The sequence below is a fragment of the Diuraphis noxia genome, unplaced genomic scaffold (genome assembly GCF_037042655.1).
Source record: "Diuraphis noxia isolate RWA-SAM2 unplaced genomic scaffold, SU_Dnox_SAM2 contig0003, whole genome shotgun sequence".
Classification (NCBI taxonomy): Eukaryota; Metazoa; Arthropoda; class Insecta; order Hemiptera; family Aphididae; genus Diuraphis; species Diuraphis noxia.
Genome location: NW_028301713.1, coordinates 54,870,651 through 54,884,287, shown reverse-complemented (window position 1 = coordinate 54,884,287; position 13,637 = coordinate 54,870,651). Strand labels below are relative to the sequence as shown.

General features: G+C 29.2%; 2 protein-coding genes and 1 pseudogene across 3 annotated transcripts; 1 reads left to right on the top strand and 2 right to left on the bottom strand.

Annotated features, from left to right (window-relative positions):
* Window positions 1-2,571: 2,571 nt before the first annotated feature.
* Window positions 2,572-4,482, top strand: RpL12 (ribosomal protein L12). 2 transcript variants are annotated; one of them, XM_015509971.2, is made up of 6 exons: window positions 2,573-2,805; window positions 3,097-3,170; window positions 3,257-3,437; window positions 3,686-3,804; window positions 3,872-3,963; window positions 4,432-4,482. In XM_015509971.2, exons 1-5 carry the CDS (start codon window positions 2,769-2,771, stop codon window positions 3,956-3,958), a joined length of 498 nt encoding a protein of 165 aa, XP_015365457.1. In that variant the 5' UTR covers window positions 2,573-2,768; the 3' UTR covers window positions 3,959-3,963; window positions 4,432-4,482. The 2 variants fall into 2 exon arrangements, with proteins under 2 accessions (XP_015365456.1, XP_015365457.1); XM_015509970.2 differs by having other exon boundaries at window positions 2,572-2,805; window positions 3,872-4,482.
* A 1,157-nt stretch (window positions 4,483-5,639) lies between these two features.
* LOC107171964 (dnaJ protein homolog 1) lies at window positions 5,640-8,674 on the bottom strand. The gene is made up of 3 exons (XM_015522227.2): window positions 8,420-8,674; window positions 6,419-7,216; window positions 5,640-6,353 (listed from the first exon to the last, which is right to left on the bottom strand). Exons 2-3 carry the CDS (start codon window positions 7,211-7,213, stop codon window positions 6,123-6,125), a joined length of 1,026 nt encoding a protein of 341 aa, XP_015377713.2. The 5' UTR covers window positions 7,214-7,216; window positions 8,420-8,674; the 3' UTR covers window positions 5,640-6,122.
* Window positions 8,675-11,687: 3,013 nt separating this feature from the next.
* On the bottom strand, window positions 11,688-12,667 carry LOC149057552 (uncharacterized; annotated as a pseudogene).
* Between the last annotated feature and the right edge of the window lie 970 nt (window positions 12,668-13,637).

Below are 13,637 nucleotides of genomic sequence, written 5' to 3'. Positions count from 1 at the left end.
ACAAAGGATAAATATCTCTTATCTATTATACTGGAAAACTTTTAGTTTATTAAATGTTAATTTCTATTTTTCCAAATGACAAATTTGTAAATACAATTTTAGTGTATTATTTAAGATCAATAAGTTATATTATTGTGTGTGGGGGGGGGGGGGGTTAAGTCATATCCAGGAGAGGCTAAGCCTCCCATAGTTGTGCCATTTGTCTGATGACTGAAGCAAATAGGCGTAAAGAACAACTACTTATCAATTTATCAAACTCTAACTTGCTCCCTTTGCAAGTTTAAAAAACCATTATTCTAAAAAGGTTAGAAAAAAAATGAATATTATACCATATTGGCTATGCGTAAAATTACTTACTTCCAAAAATTATAACTTTGAAACGAAGTCCGACCGACAAATTTTGATGCATACTTGTTCTAAAATAGTTAACATACGGAACTTCCGAAAAAAATAATAATGGAACGGTGTGCATAGGTAGGTACAAATAAAAATAAATTAAATATCTAACATTAAAAGTACTACAGATCGTACGACAGAACTCATGCTACTCAAACTACTTTGACATTCTTGTCGGAGTTTCCCAAGGTAGTAATATCTCACGACATACCTAAAACCATCTATACCGAACTTGGTTCCAACGCGGATGACACGGTTAGGTTAGGTCCGTCTAGTTTCTTCTGCTAGAATAAAAAAAAATAAAATTTTTAAATATTAAACATAACAAACTCTAATCTCCACAAATCAAAAATTATCATCTAAAACACTACCCGACAACCCTCGACGAAAACTAAAAAGAAAATGGTGTAAGGAGCTTTTTCATTAATAATCATTAGTTAATAAGCCAAGGCTCGGAACTTTATGCGCTAAAAATTACTAAAATATGCGCATACATATGCGTTAAAATCATCAAAATATGCGGTATAATATGCAGTAAAAAAATGGAAAATATGCAATTTATTGAACAAAATACATTTTACATGCAAAATTGTAAACATAATTGTTCACAAATTACCTACGATTTACAATATATATTTTATATCATGGTACAAAATATTAATGCAGTGGTAAATGTTGATAAAAATAAATACAGGCCGGTCGGCAGTCACTATTACCTACGAGTTCTCAGTAGTATAGAGATAATATTATTGTTGAGTGCTTGGGAGCAATACAGTAATAGCCGTTGATGAATTAATTTATTTTGTCAAATTATATTAAATTTAGAATTTCGGTTGTCATATATGATATATCTAATATTTTTTTGTTTAGCTATAAATTTCTAAAAAAAAAAAATTGTTTTCGTTAAATCTATGAAATATACATAAAAATGTTCTTAAACCTAAAATATGCGTATTCGTACAATAAATAACGAGATATGCAAAATTATGCAACAAAAAATTTTGTATTTAAATTATACGTACAATGAATCGGATTTGCATCGAATCAGAATTTCAATATGCACTTTCTAGACAAATATGCAAATGCCTAAAGTTCCGGCCTTGTTAATAACTAACGCACGTGCTGGGTACACTATAAAAAAAATAGCTTCAAATCTCACGTTTTTATTTAATTAAGGCTCTATATTACATACAGTGTCCTAGTCTTAGTTTAATGGAGACTGCGTTATTTTATACTTTACTGGTGTTACTGTGTTAGTCTCATATACTCTCATCGCCCATGGCTGGTTCTAGTATACGACGAAATTTACAGTTTACAAGATGTCTTTTATAACATTCCCTATTATTATTTATTATTAATAATCATTAATCATCATTCAGCAGGCTTCAGCCACCAACTCCAGGGGTGGAGGCCGTGGAGTGCAAACCAAATTCAGACCGTGAAAAAATAATTTATCCAGACTACTGGCTTTATTAAAAATTAATTATAATTATACAAAATTTAAGTTGCTACACTTTAACAGTTTAACTTTAGGTTTCACAAACAAATAAATGTTTGACAAAAACATAATAAATTTTTCAGGTGGGTAAATAGTTCCAAAATGAAATACAAATGCATGACTAATACCTATTGAAATATGTAAATTTTTTAATTTTATTGAAAAAAATAATGTATCATGTATGAAAATAAAAATTAATAATTTAAGCTTCTTCAGTTTTTACTTTTATTGTGTTTGTATAACTTTTAATGTTTTTTTTTTTTAATTTTAAATTTTAAATAACATCTACATCAATCTATACAATTTATTGTACAATAGTTAGATTTGATAAAAAAAAGAATAGAATATTAAAGTGACAGCGAATATTAAGGACATTAAGGTTGGGAAAGTTATTCATTGATATACGTCTAGTGACGACTTTTTCATATGGGTATTAGATAATATTATTATTTTTGTTCTATGTTATCATAGACATAATAATATTATTATGTCTATGTATGTTATCGTGTTCGCAAAAATGAAATTGTACTTTTATTGAATTTATTGAGCAATTGGTTACTCTGTACGTTTTCTTAATCCATGAAATGGATATCGTATAAACTCTCCCACCATAGGCTTAATTTGAGGTTAAGTGTTGTGACGATTGACGATTGGCTCTTTGGCTCAAATGCTTGATGCGGTCGTGGCTTCCGATTCTTAAATTTTCTCTTTTTCTTTTTGACCCGCGGTCTGTTTATTATTTAGCATTTCTCGTGGTTGTCGACTCAGCTCGTTCGCTCATTTTCGATCGGATGCCGATTTCGAGATCCGTAAATTCGTTATAAAATTATTTTTCTTCATTTCTTTTAAACTGTTTAGTTACAATTAATTAATCATGCCACCAAAATTTGATCCAAGCGAAGTCAAAGAAGGTAATATATTCTTTCACTAAGAATTCTTGTAAAACACGTGACACAATGTCAAAATCATAAATTACTTATATGTATTACTTTTGATATTGAAATTTTAAATTCTATTATTCCGATTTGTGAAATTAATTTCTAAATGATGTTAATACTATAATTATTCGTAGTACATGTGCACATAATATTATTGTTACATTTTATTTAGAGGTTAATTTTCTGATGTATTTATGTTAATTTTATTCGTGTTCAATTACTATTTTATTCGTTTAAGTACTACTAATTTTTATTTATTTGCAGTGTACATGAGATGCGTAGGTGGAGAAGTCGGTGCTACTTCTTCTCTAGCTCCAAAAATTGGTCCATTGGGTTTGGTGAGTTTTTAAAATTAAATTTTGTTACGTGATGGATTTGTAGTGAATTATCGAAATTAATGTGAATACTTTTTCATTTCTTTTAGTCTCCTAAGAAAGTCGGTGATGATATTGCTAAGGCTACATCTGACTGGAAAGGTCTCAAAATCACTGTTAAACTAACCATCCAAAACAGAGTAGCAACAATATCTGTTGTCCCTTCTGCATCATCATTGGTGATCAAAGCTCTTAAAGAACCACCCCGTGATAGAAAGAAGGTCAAAAATGGTATGTCTTCTCTTATAGCAATGCTTAATAGCATGTGAATTCAATCGACTATTGTTCCTCATGTTAGTTTTATTGACTTATGTGATTTTAACAAACTGTCGTATATTAAAATAATGCGAGTTGCTTCACCCAGAACTACTGAGTGTCATTGTTTGGTTTTGCGGACTCATACAAAATAACCTTACTCAATATAAATTGTATTAATTCATATTATGATTTTCTGAATTATAATACATATTATTTTACAGTTAAACACAATGGAAATGTAACTTTGGATGAAATTTTTAACATTAGTAGAACAATGAGACCAAGATCGATGGCCAGAACTTTGGCTGGAACCGTAAAAGAAATTTTAGGATCAGCTCAGGTATTTAATGTTATAATGTACTTTAATTTTATTTTACTCTAATAAGAACATTTTAATTCATTTTTAGAGTGTTGGGTGCACTGTTGATGGAAAAAATCCTCATGATATAATTGAAGCAATTGATGATGGTGCTATAGCTGTTCCAGAAGAATAAAAGTAGTGAGTATTTTTACCACTGATGCTCAAATCCTAAAATATATATTGAGATTAGGATTTGAGTTCAGTGGTTTATTTGGTAGGGGTTAGCATCCCATCCACCTCCCTCAGCAGTGTCTAAAAATTTCTCATGTATAACTTAGTTGGTTAGTAATTACCTGTATTTGTTGATATTTAAAAATGTTTTTGTTTAATTAAGCTGTTATTTTGTAATGGTTATTGAATTTAAATCAATTATAAAAATTTGTCATTGAAATTTAACTAATTTTACCATTTAATGCTCATACCTTGATAACTGCTTTTGGGTGGCATAAGTGCTACTGAGGAGACAACCTCAAGAAAATAATCACATTATCTATTACAAATTTTAATATAATTTTTGAGTTATAAAAATTTATATTTAAATATTGTATTGTTTTGTTAAATTTCTAATTATTAGGGCTAAATATAATACTTAAATTTTTTTTTCAGATATTTGTGCTATTGGTCAAATAAAGTATTTTTATTCTTTCAACATTAAAATGTTGTCTTTTTTATATTACTTACTATAATATCCTTTCAACTATAATTTATCTCTTGTAGATAGTATTAATAGATATCTAGATGAGATAAAATGTGTTCAGTACATTCTGACATAATTCTCATTCTTAGAAAACAAAAATCCCTAACACTTTGTTGACCACGTTACTGTTGGATACTTGCCTTCTTAAAACTTAAAAGTCAATGTTCAATCAATACTATGATAGGCAAACGGGTTCATATTAATTTTATATTTTTCTTAATTTGTGTCTACTGAATAGAAAATTGTTTAAATATATTATTACTAATACTTTTAGTATTAATGTAAGATTATGAGCAATTCATGATTGAAATTTCATATACTCTGTTTAGCGAGAATTTACAACAGTTGACCTAAAATTGTTCTTCACATCCCCACCCTGCCATAAATTGACCCGTTTCAGTAGTGACCATGTGAAAATTGTGCGTCACCTCGCTGGACAGACTATACATATCTATAAATTATTTTATTTGATTGGATTACTGATGAGCTTAAATCCTAAATTTACATAGCAATTGAATGAGTATGCCGGTGATGCTATCAGGATTTCTATTAGTATATTTAGAACTTAACTGTTACCAAATTCTGTCTTATTTTATTCCTTATGGAAATATTAAATCCTCAATGGTTAATATTAGTATTCATGATACACCCAAACTCCAATATGTGAACATTTTGTTACTCTCATTGGTGCTATTTTAATAAATATAAAAAAACAAGGTTGATTTTCTATTTTATGTTTTTGATACATACACAAAAACATTATTTAAAGGTGCTAATATTTTTATCACTATTTGCGCCTAACTTAACCTATGGTTATTTTGCTTTGTTACCATATGCTCTGAAATCCATTTTATAACAACTAGAAAGATATACTTTCACAAATAATTAGTTAGTCATTGCCATACTAAATTATTTGTTTATATGTAATAAAATCAATTTTGTGCATTTGAAGGAAAACATTGACTTCTGTCAAGGAGTATATGCCAGCAAAATTATTTTTAAAAAAATTCAAGATTTTATAAAATAAAATCTAAATATTGTTGAACACAATTATAAACCTCATAATACCATTACTAATCATAACAAAATTAAAATAAAACAAATTATTACAAACAAATAAGTTGACTCATTGTTTTAATAACATATTTATATACAAAAATTAGCAATAAATATACAATAATAATTGTAAAACATTTGTCCAGAGGAGCACAAGAGCCAATATTTTCTTGTAGCTACATCTATAAATAAAATATACACTGTATATATAAATAGAACTACAAGTTTTGGCGCACAGATTAAATAACAAGGAATATTTCAATAAAAATTCAAAAAATCGTGGCATTCAGATAAACCAGAATGTTGTTCAATTTATTAACAAAAAAATGTATGTTAAATTCTATGTACACAATAATACCTAAATTATTTACTCCGGAATATTTATTATTTTATCTTCAATGAACGAAGATGTTAGAAAAAACAAGATTAAGAAACATACAATATATCTTATTAATATAATATATCATATATATATATATATATAAAAAAAAATTCATTAGACAAAATAAAAGGCCAAGAATAATTTTGAACTGATTAAAACTACTCATGGTAGTGTATCACACAAAATAGCTTTCTTAGCGGGTGAAATAGTTTCAGGGAATTTAATATCAAATGAAACCAACAAATCTCCTCTTCTCGATTGTTCTTTAGCATACGGAAGACCGTATCCTTGAAATCGTTTTACTGTCGTAGGTTTAACAACTTCTGATTTTAAGCTGATAGGAAGTTTTTTATCAGTTAAAGTAGGAACTACAACGTCTACGCCACAAAGTGCCTAAAAAATAAAATATTTTTATTATATTTAAAATATTGATAAAAGATGAATAAATAATAACTTACTTGTTTAAGAGTAATTGGAACTGTATATCTAATATCATTTCCATCACGTTTAAAAACTGGATGAGGTTTGTCTCTTATTACAAAAACAATGTCTGAAGGTATTCTATTCATTGCCTGATCTCCTTCTTTTTGAAATGTAATTTTAGTACCTGATTTCCATCCAGGTTTAATATTGATTGTTAACACTTTATCTTCTTTTCTAGAAGTTCCATCTGCTTGGAGCACTCTTCTAGAGATTTTCATTTTTTTTGTACACCCTTTACTTATATCCTCTAATGATACATATACTTCATGTTCAATAGCTGGGTCTTGAGCTTTTTCCTTAGTTCTTCCCATTGGTGAACCGTGAACGTTGAACGACTGCGACCTGAAAGCACCCATGCCAGGTGGTCCATGTGACATTCGAATAAAACCATCATCAAAGTCCATTTCGTCATCAAACATTGAACCACTGTTACCAAATATGTTGCCAAATGGATTTGATGAGCCAAAGAACTGTGCAAATGTGGCTCTAGGATCGCCATGGAAAGTATATGAATAGTTGTTAGAATTATTTCCTTGGCCAGCACCTCCTTTAAGACCATCTTCTCCATATTTATCATATATATCACGTTTTTTTTTATCACTTAATACTTCATATGCTTCTGCTACCTCTTTGAATTTTTCTTCAGCTCCTGCACTCTTGTTTTTGTCTGGATGGTATTTGAGCGCCAATTTTCGATATGCCTTTTTAATTTCATCATCTGCAGCTCCCTTTGACACTCCTAGGATTTGGTAATAGTCTTTTCCCATCATATGCTAAAATCAAATTCAACTGTTATTAAGGATTTCATAATTGGGTGATTGTGATTGTGATAAGTACATAAATACATTTACAATGCGAAAAAAAATATTTTTGTCTGCTTTAATGAATATTTTATTTAATAAGTATAAATTTCATGATAAAGTTAATAATTGTTAAGATAATTATTGATGGTAGGTATAACAAATAGTTATATTTTATTCGTTTATTATGAAATAAAAAGGTTGACCACTACTTTTCTGCAAATATATCAATAATTCATAATTGTTAAAACATTTGTAATATTTAAAAAAACAATACATATGATCTGAATTAATGCCTATATTTTATTTTACTCTATTTACCTAAATGTCTGTTATGCATAATAATTTATAAAAGTAAATGCAAACATATTTAATCATTTGTAAATGGAATAGATAAATAAAAATATTAGTAAAATAGGTAAAAAAAAAACATTCAATTCCATAATGTTTCAGATCAGAAATATTAAATAAAAATAGATATATTGTATTTATTGCCATAAACAACCAATATTGTATCAAATTTAGACATTACAGATAAATAAATAAAATATTATTTTGTAAACATTAAGTGTACAATAATTTAAGCAGAAAGCATTTAAGAAACTATACCAGAAAAGTAAGCTTAATAGGTAGGAACAACTTTTTTAATCAGATCACCATTTGGTTATAATAACATAAATGTATTATTTATGAGTTCTTGAAAGGTCTCAAAGTAAGAATTAAACAACTACCTAGTATAGTAGTAACTTTGAACTCTCTAAACTTGCATAGATGGAAGAATGATACAAAATATATACAATACCATATAAGTCCCTACTAACAAGTCATGGTTATAACACTTTAACAAAGAGTAATAGGTCGAAATTATCTTGAAGTAGTTAGACATAAAACAGAAACCGAAATTTATGTTAAAAAATGTATAATCGAAAAAAATAGACATGGACATAGAATAAAAATAATAGATAAAAAAAAAATAGCACATGTATATTCTGCTTACATATCCATCGCATACAGAAAATAACGATTTACACATAGACGCTAGCACACATCGATATAATGTACAATTTCTAACTTCCAAAGACGAGTAAAATAATAATAAATTAATAACATTCTAAGTTTAACCTATGGGTAATCCAATTATTTTTAACGTAGGAAGTAAAAAGTCAAATTACTTACTGGTAGTGAATTATGTTCTTTCACGAGTAATTTTCACTTCAAATATGTCCACAGGCGTAAAATATAGTGTAGCATATAATTATTTATTTCAAAATATTTATGGCCAGTAGTTACTTGTTAGTTGTTATGAATATAATGAATTCGTATTTATTAAATACTATTTAAAAGTAATGTTTTCATGAAAAAATTGTATTTGCGTACTACACCGAAAGTGTTTATCGAATGGCATTGCACAACACTATAGGACACTAACCCACGAACGGTATACATATACACGCGCAGCGTATCAAAATCGGGGATAGAATATTCTAGAATCCACCAGAAGAACGTGGAAGAATAAGATACTCGCCATGGAGGAAAACAGACGGATCATTTGAATTTTAATTAATCTTGATTTCATATTCTAGATAACAAATTAACAAAAGATTTCTGATTTTTGAGATTTTTCATAATTTAAGTGAATTTTCCTCTGTCCTTTCAGGCTTTCAGCATAATTTAATATTTTATAATAATTAATGTTCTAAAACATCTTTTGTACTCAATGTCAATGATAATCAAAGATAAATTCAAAATCGTTACAATTTATAATTAATTTCGAAATTTCAAACGTTTAACACTGGTGTTAGGTACGCGAAGGCGTTTCTTTTCGCTTTTATAGTTACGCCCTCGCCCTTCACCAAACAGAATAAAATTGTCTATAACTAGGATATCTAGTATAAGTATAATATATATTAAATAAATGTAATATTATACTTACCTACGTGCCTACTAATATTATAAAATACTACTTATTTAATACTTAACTACCTAACCTTTTTTTTTCTGTGGTATCTATTGAAGGCCGGTAGGGGTTGTTAGCTACTACTTCCCTACAATACAATACAATTTTAAACGATGATTCCATTAGAGTTTTCTTTTCTGAAAATGTTGACGCTTAACCATCAATTTTGTTTTGAATGTCACATGGATCTCTAAAGTAAGACACTTCTCACGGTACATCAAAACTTCCTCTTATTATATAGGAACAAAATACATATTTCAATATATTTGCTATTCCACTTACTCGAACGACAAACCTATTCAGTTAATGACAATAATATCTAGATGACTAGGTATAGGTATCTAAATCTGTTTTTATGATAGAGAATCAGTTGAGAATAACCCTAACAAGTACTAACGCTATTCTTTTAATTCGATAAAGTTTCTTTTAAAAAAAGAGGACACAAGGGCTGCTCTACTGACCGCTCAGTATGCCGATGATAAACAATGTCAGGACTATCTTGTCGTATGCACTCTGTCGCGACATAATAGCAATTACAATGATGGTGTTAAATGCACGTATAGGTAGGCACTCAAAGGATTAAATGTTTGTAGAGAAATATGAAGCTAAAAATATTAGTAAAGTAGTACAACTGATATACTTAATTGCTTTCAAATTATATTATTATTTAAAAAATAATAAATAATAACAGAATTATATTATTTATAGATATGATTGAATATTACAATTTACAGGAGTTAATGAGGTATTGTATTACAATGTGATTCATAGGAATTAATAAAAAGAACACATTAACGAATTATTAAGGGAAATGGACATTTTTGTTTTAAAATAATGTGCGACCTATCTCTTTATAATAAATTTGAGTAGGTATTATTTATTTCATCATAAAAACCACTTTTAAAACATCCGTTACTAAATATTATTTAGTAAATAACTTGTAAGAATAAAATATCGTTTAAATATTGCTTTAAAGTGCATGTCGCATACTGTAGCCGCTAACTCGCAATATTGCCAGTAGAACCAAAGTAGAACACATACTACAGGACGTGTCAGGTACAAGATAGCTCAATAGCAGGTATAGGTGAAGGGTGAACACATTTATTGGGAGAGGAGATAGGTGCATTGTCTTCATTCATTATTAATATATGTGAATAACATTCATTCAAATAAATCGTACCATTCGTACCTATTAATTTTTACCATTTTTTACCTATCAAAAGTACCAACTTGCTTTGCTAAGAATTGCGGACAAAGATATATCTTAGTCCGTGCATAGAATTTAAAATTATATGGTTTATTACGTTCAATTTGAAACAAGATTATGATAAATAATTACAAGTGATAATATTAATAAGTGTAATTTTCATTCGCCACATTAAGTTCAATATTTTTTTTAATTAAAATTTTTTTTTATTAGCTTTTAGTAGGTAATAATATATATTAATATTACAACTCAACATTTATCATGTACAAAACATAACTAAATTAACAATAAAATATTAAACAATAAAACAAAGATAGGACAAAAATAAATAAAATAATATTATAATATGATAAAACCAACCATCGGGATAAAATTGATAATTGAATTGATGACATATTCAGAATTGGAGTTAAGGATGGAGAAAATGATGAGGAGGATGTTAATAGATTTTAGAGAATTGAACAAAATAATGTGCTTCGCATGCAGGGAAGGGCAGTTGAAGAGAAGATAAAAGAGATCGCTGACTCTTTCATTAAGATGTAGAGTGCAGAGTGGGGAATCGTTTAACCCAAATTTGTAAGTGTGAGCAGGTAGTAATGAATGACATATGAGTAGACGGTTAAATTAACAAATAGTTGACCTGGGTAAATTATGGTTATTGAACCATGTTTTGTTTTTAATGTTTGGTGCAATGTTTTTGTACCTGGTGGCAAAATCAGCTGGGAGGTTGGAACAGTATGTAGAGCAGAGGTTGGATATATAACATCCTAAAAATGCGATGAAGTCGGTTCGAGGAAGTTGGATGCGGCCCGGACAGATTAAATTAGACGTAGATTTCGACAAATTGTCGAGGACCTCGTTCCCATGTATACCAATGTGACTAGGAACCCAAAGAAATTGGATAATATAATTGGATTGCTATAGTTTTAGGATGATTAATTTTATTTTAAGTACTAAGGGAGATTAGTGGGAATTAAAATAATAGGATATTATTAGTGATTGTAGACATGACATAGAGTCGGAGACCGTTAAATTTTTATTAGAAGCAAGGGTAAAAATAAGTGATAATTTATTTTATATATTTTTATTTTTAAACGCCATACAGCTTTTACAATATATTACTTATTAATGAATATTATACATTATAACATATTTATGTATTATATTATATAACACATTGAGTATCAATAAATTAAAATTATACAGTATTACATAGTGGACATAGTGGACTCCTAAAAATTAAAGATAACGAAAACGAAAACCTAAATTAGAAAAATAGTTTAATTAGTTTGACTATTAACTTAAGACATAGCTCTCATTAGAGGATCATCATCCAAATAATATTTTGTCACTGGAGCAAAGTAGTGGTGGTCACGTGAACGGGTTATACCTGAAATTCGAAAATCTATCCTAGATAACAAGTCTGGTGAGTCAATTGCACCAGAGACTAAACCATTTAAACATTTAATATCAAATATCACTCATATTTCTTCTTTCGCTCAGGGTGGATAAATGTAGTGCTGTTAAGACAGGTTTATAGTCATAACTTCACGAGGTTCGTGAATAATGCTCATAGATCGAGAAACCATTTTCAAAAAACGATTCTGAACACGTTCAATTTGAATTATGTCACATTTGGTCCTTGGAGACCATACCACAGACCCATACTCTACAAGTAATCTAACAAGAGAAGTATATAATATTAACAAACATCTTACAGACATGACTGACACTGCAGCATGTCGCCTTATAAACCCTAATGATCGCAATGCTTTGCCTATTATCCAGTCAATATGAGGACATGAGGTACAAACACTGCAAACGATAACGTTTGAGTAAAAATAAAACCTAAATCTTCAACTTGGTTTATTCGCTGTAGTATCGCGTTATCAATAGAGTAATCATATCGAATGATTGAGTGGCGTCTCGAAAAAGACATAACTTTAAAATTATGGATTGTGCTCTAATCCAACTGTATTACACCATTTACACCAATGGACTAACTTATTCAACGATTTTTGTAACGAAATAGCAATAATAGCATCACTCAAATTGAACGCAATTAAATAATTTTACATCATCCGCAAATAATAGCAATTTGCTGTCAACAGATTCGCATAATGTATTTATTATATTAGGATATTAAATAAAAGTGGAGACAAGAGCCCACTTTGTGTGACTCCAGAAATGACTTAATACTTCGTGGATTTTTAATTAAAAAAGGATACAAACTGTCGTCGACCGGTTATATAGGATTTGAACCAGGAGAGCAAAGGTTCATCTACACCCAATCTATCCAGAATATCAATTAACACTATATGGTTTATTGAGTCGAAAGCTTCAGAAATATCAGTGAATATCACATCAACATGATTCATATTTTTGAAGCTATCCCTGATAAACGCAGATAGTTCTAAGACACTAATTGTTGTGGAACGACCGCCATAAAACCCATGTTGATTTGTTGATAAAACTAGTTTAAATATACGTTCAATACATTTATGGACAATCTTTTCGAATAATTTTCCAATTAGAGGTAAACCAGAAACTGGACGATAATTAGATACTGACCCTGAATCTCCTGATTCATAAATAGGTTTTACCTGGCTCGTTTTCAATATTGATGGAAATATACCTTCGGCTAATGAGAGGTTAAACAATAACAATAGAAGATATTTTAACTGTGCTTTGATACTAAATAAAAATTGAGCTGATATACCATCAGGCCCATTATTCTTAGTTGTTTTAAGGGATAATAAATTTTCTTCTACCTTATTAAGTTAAACAGTAAGTCTAGAAGGCAAAAATGTAAATGGTTTAATTCCAATATTTTCAGCATTCCATTGTGGGGGAGGTAACGGGGACTTATAAACGGATTTGAAAAGTTGTGAAAATAGATTTGCAATATCTACATCTGATGCAATGATATCACCATAATGCATAACACTTGGGATACCTGATGTATATCGGGGATTATTAATCAACCATCAAAATTTATGTGGGTCATTCTGGAGAGAAGTATTTATCTTACATAGATAGGATTCATATGCCAACCTTGACTCAAGTTTTACTTGAGCACGTAACAATGAAAATGTATTGTACCAACATAGGCGTAACTAGACCTTAAAGTTAGAGGGGGCTGAAGCCCTAACATATTTAATATATATAACAAATGTGGGGGGCTCTGCCCCCCACACCCTCTTATACTTATTCCTTAAATCATAACATTA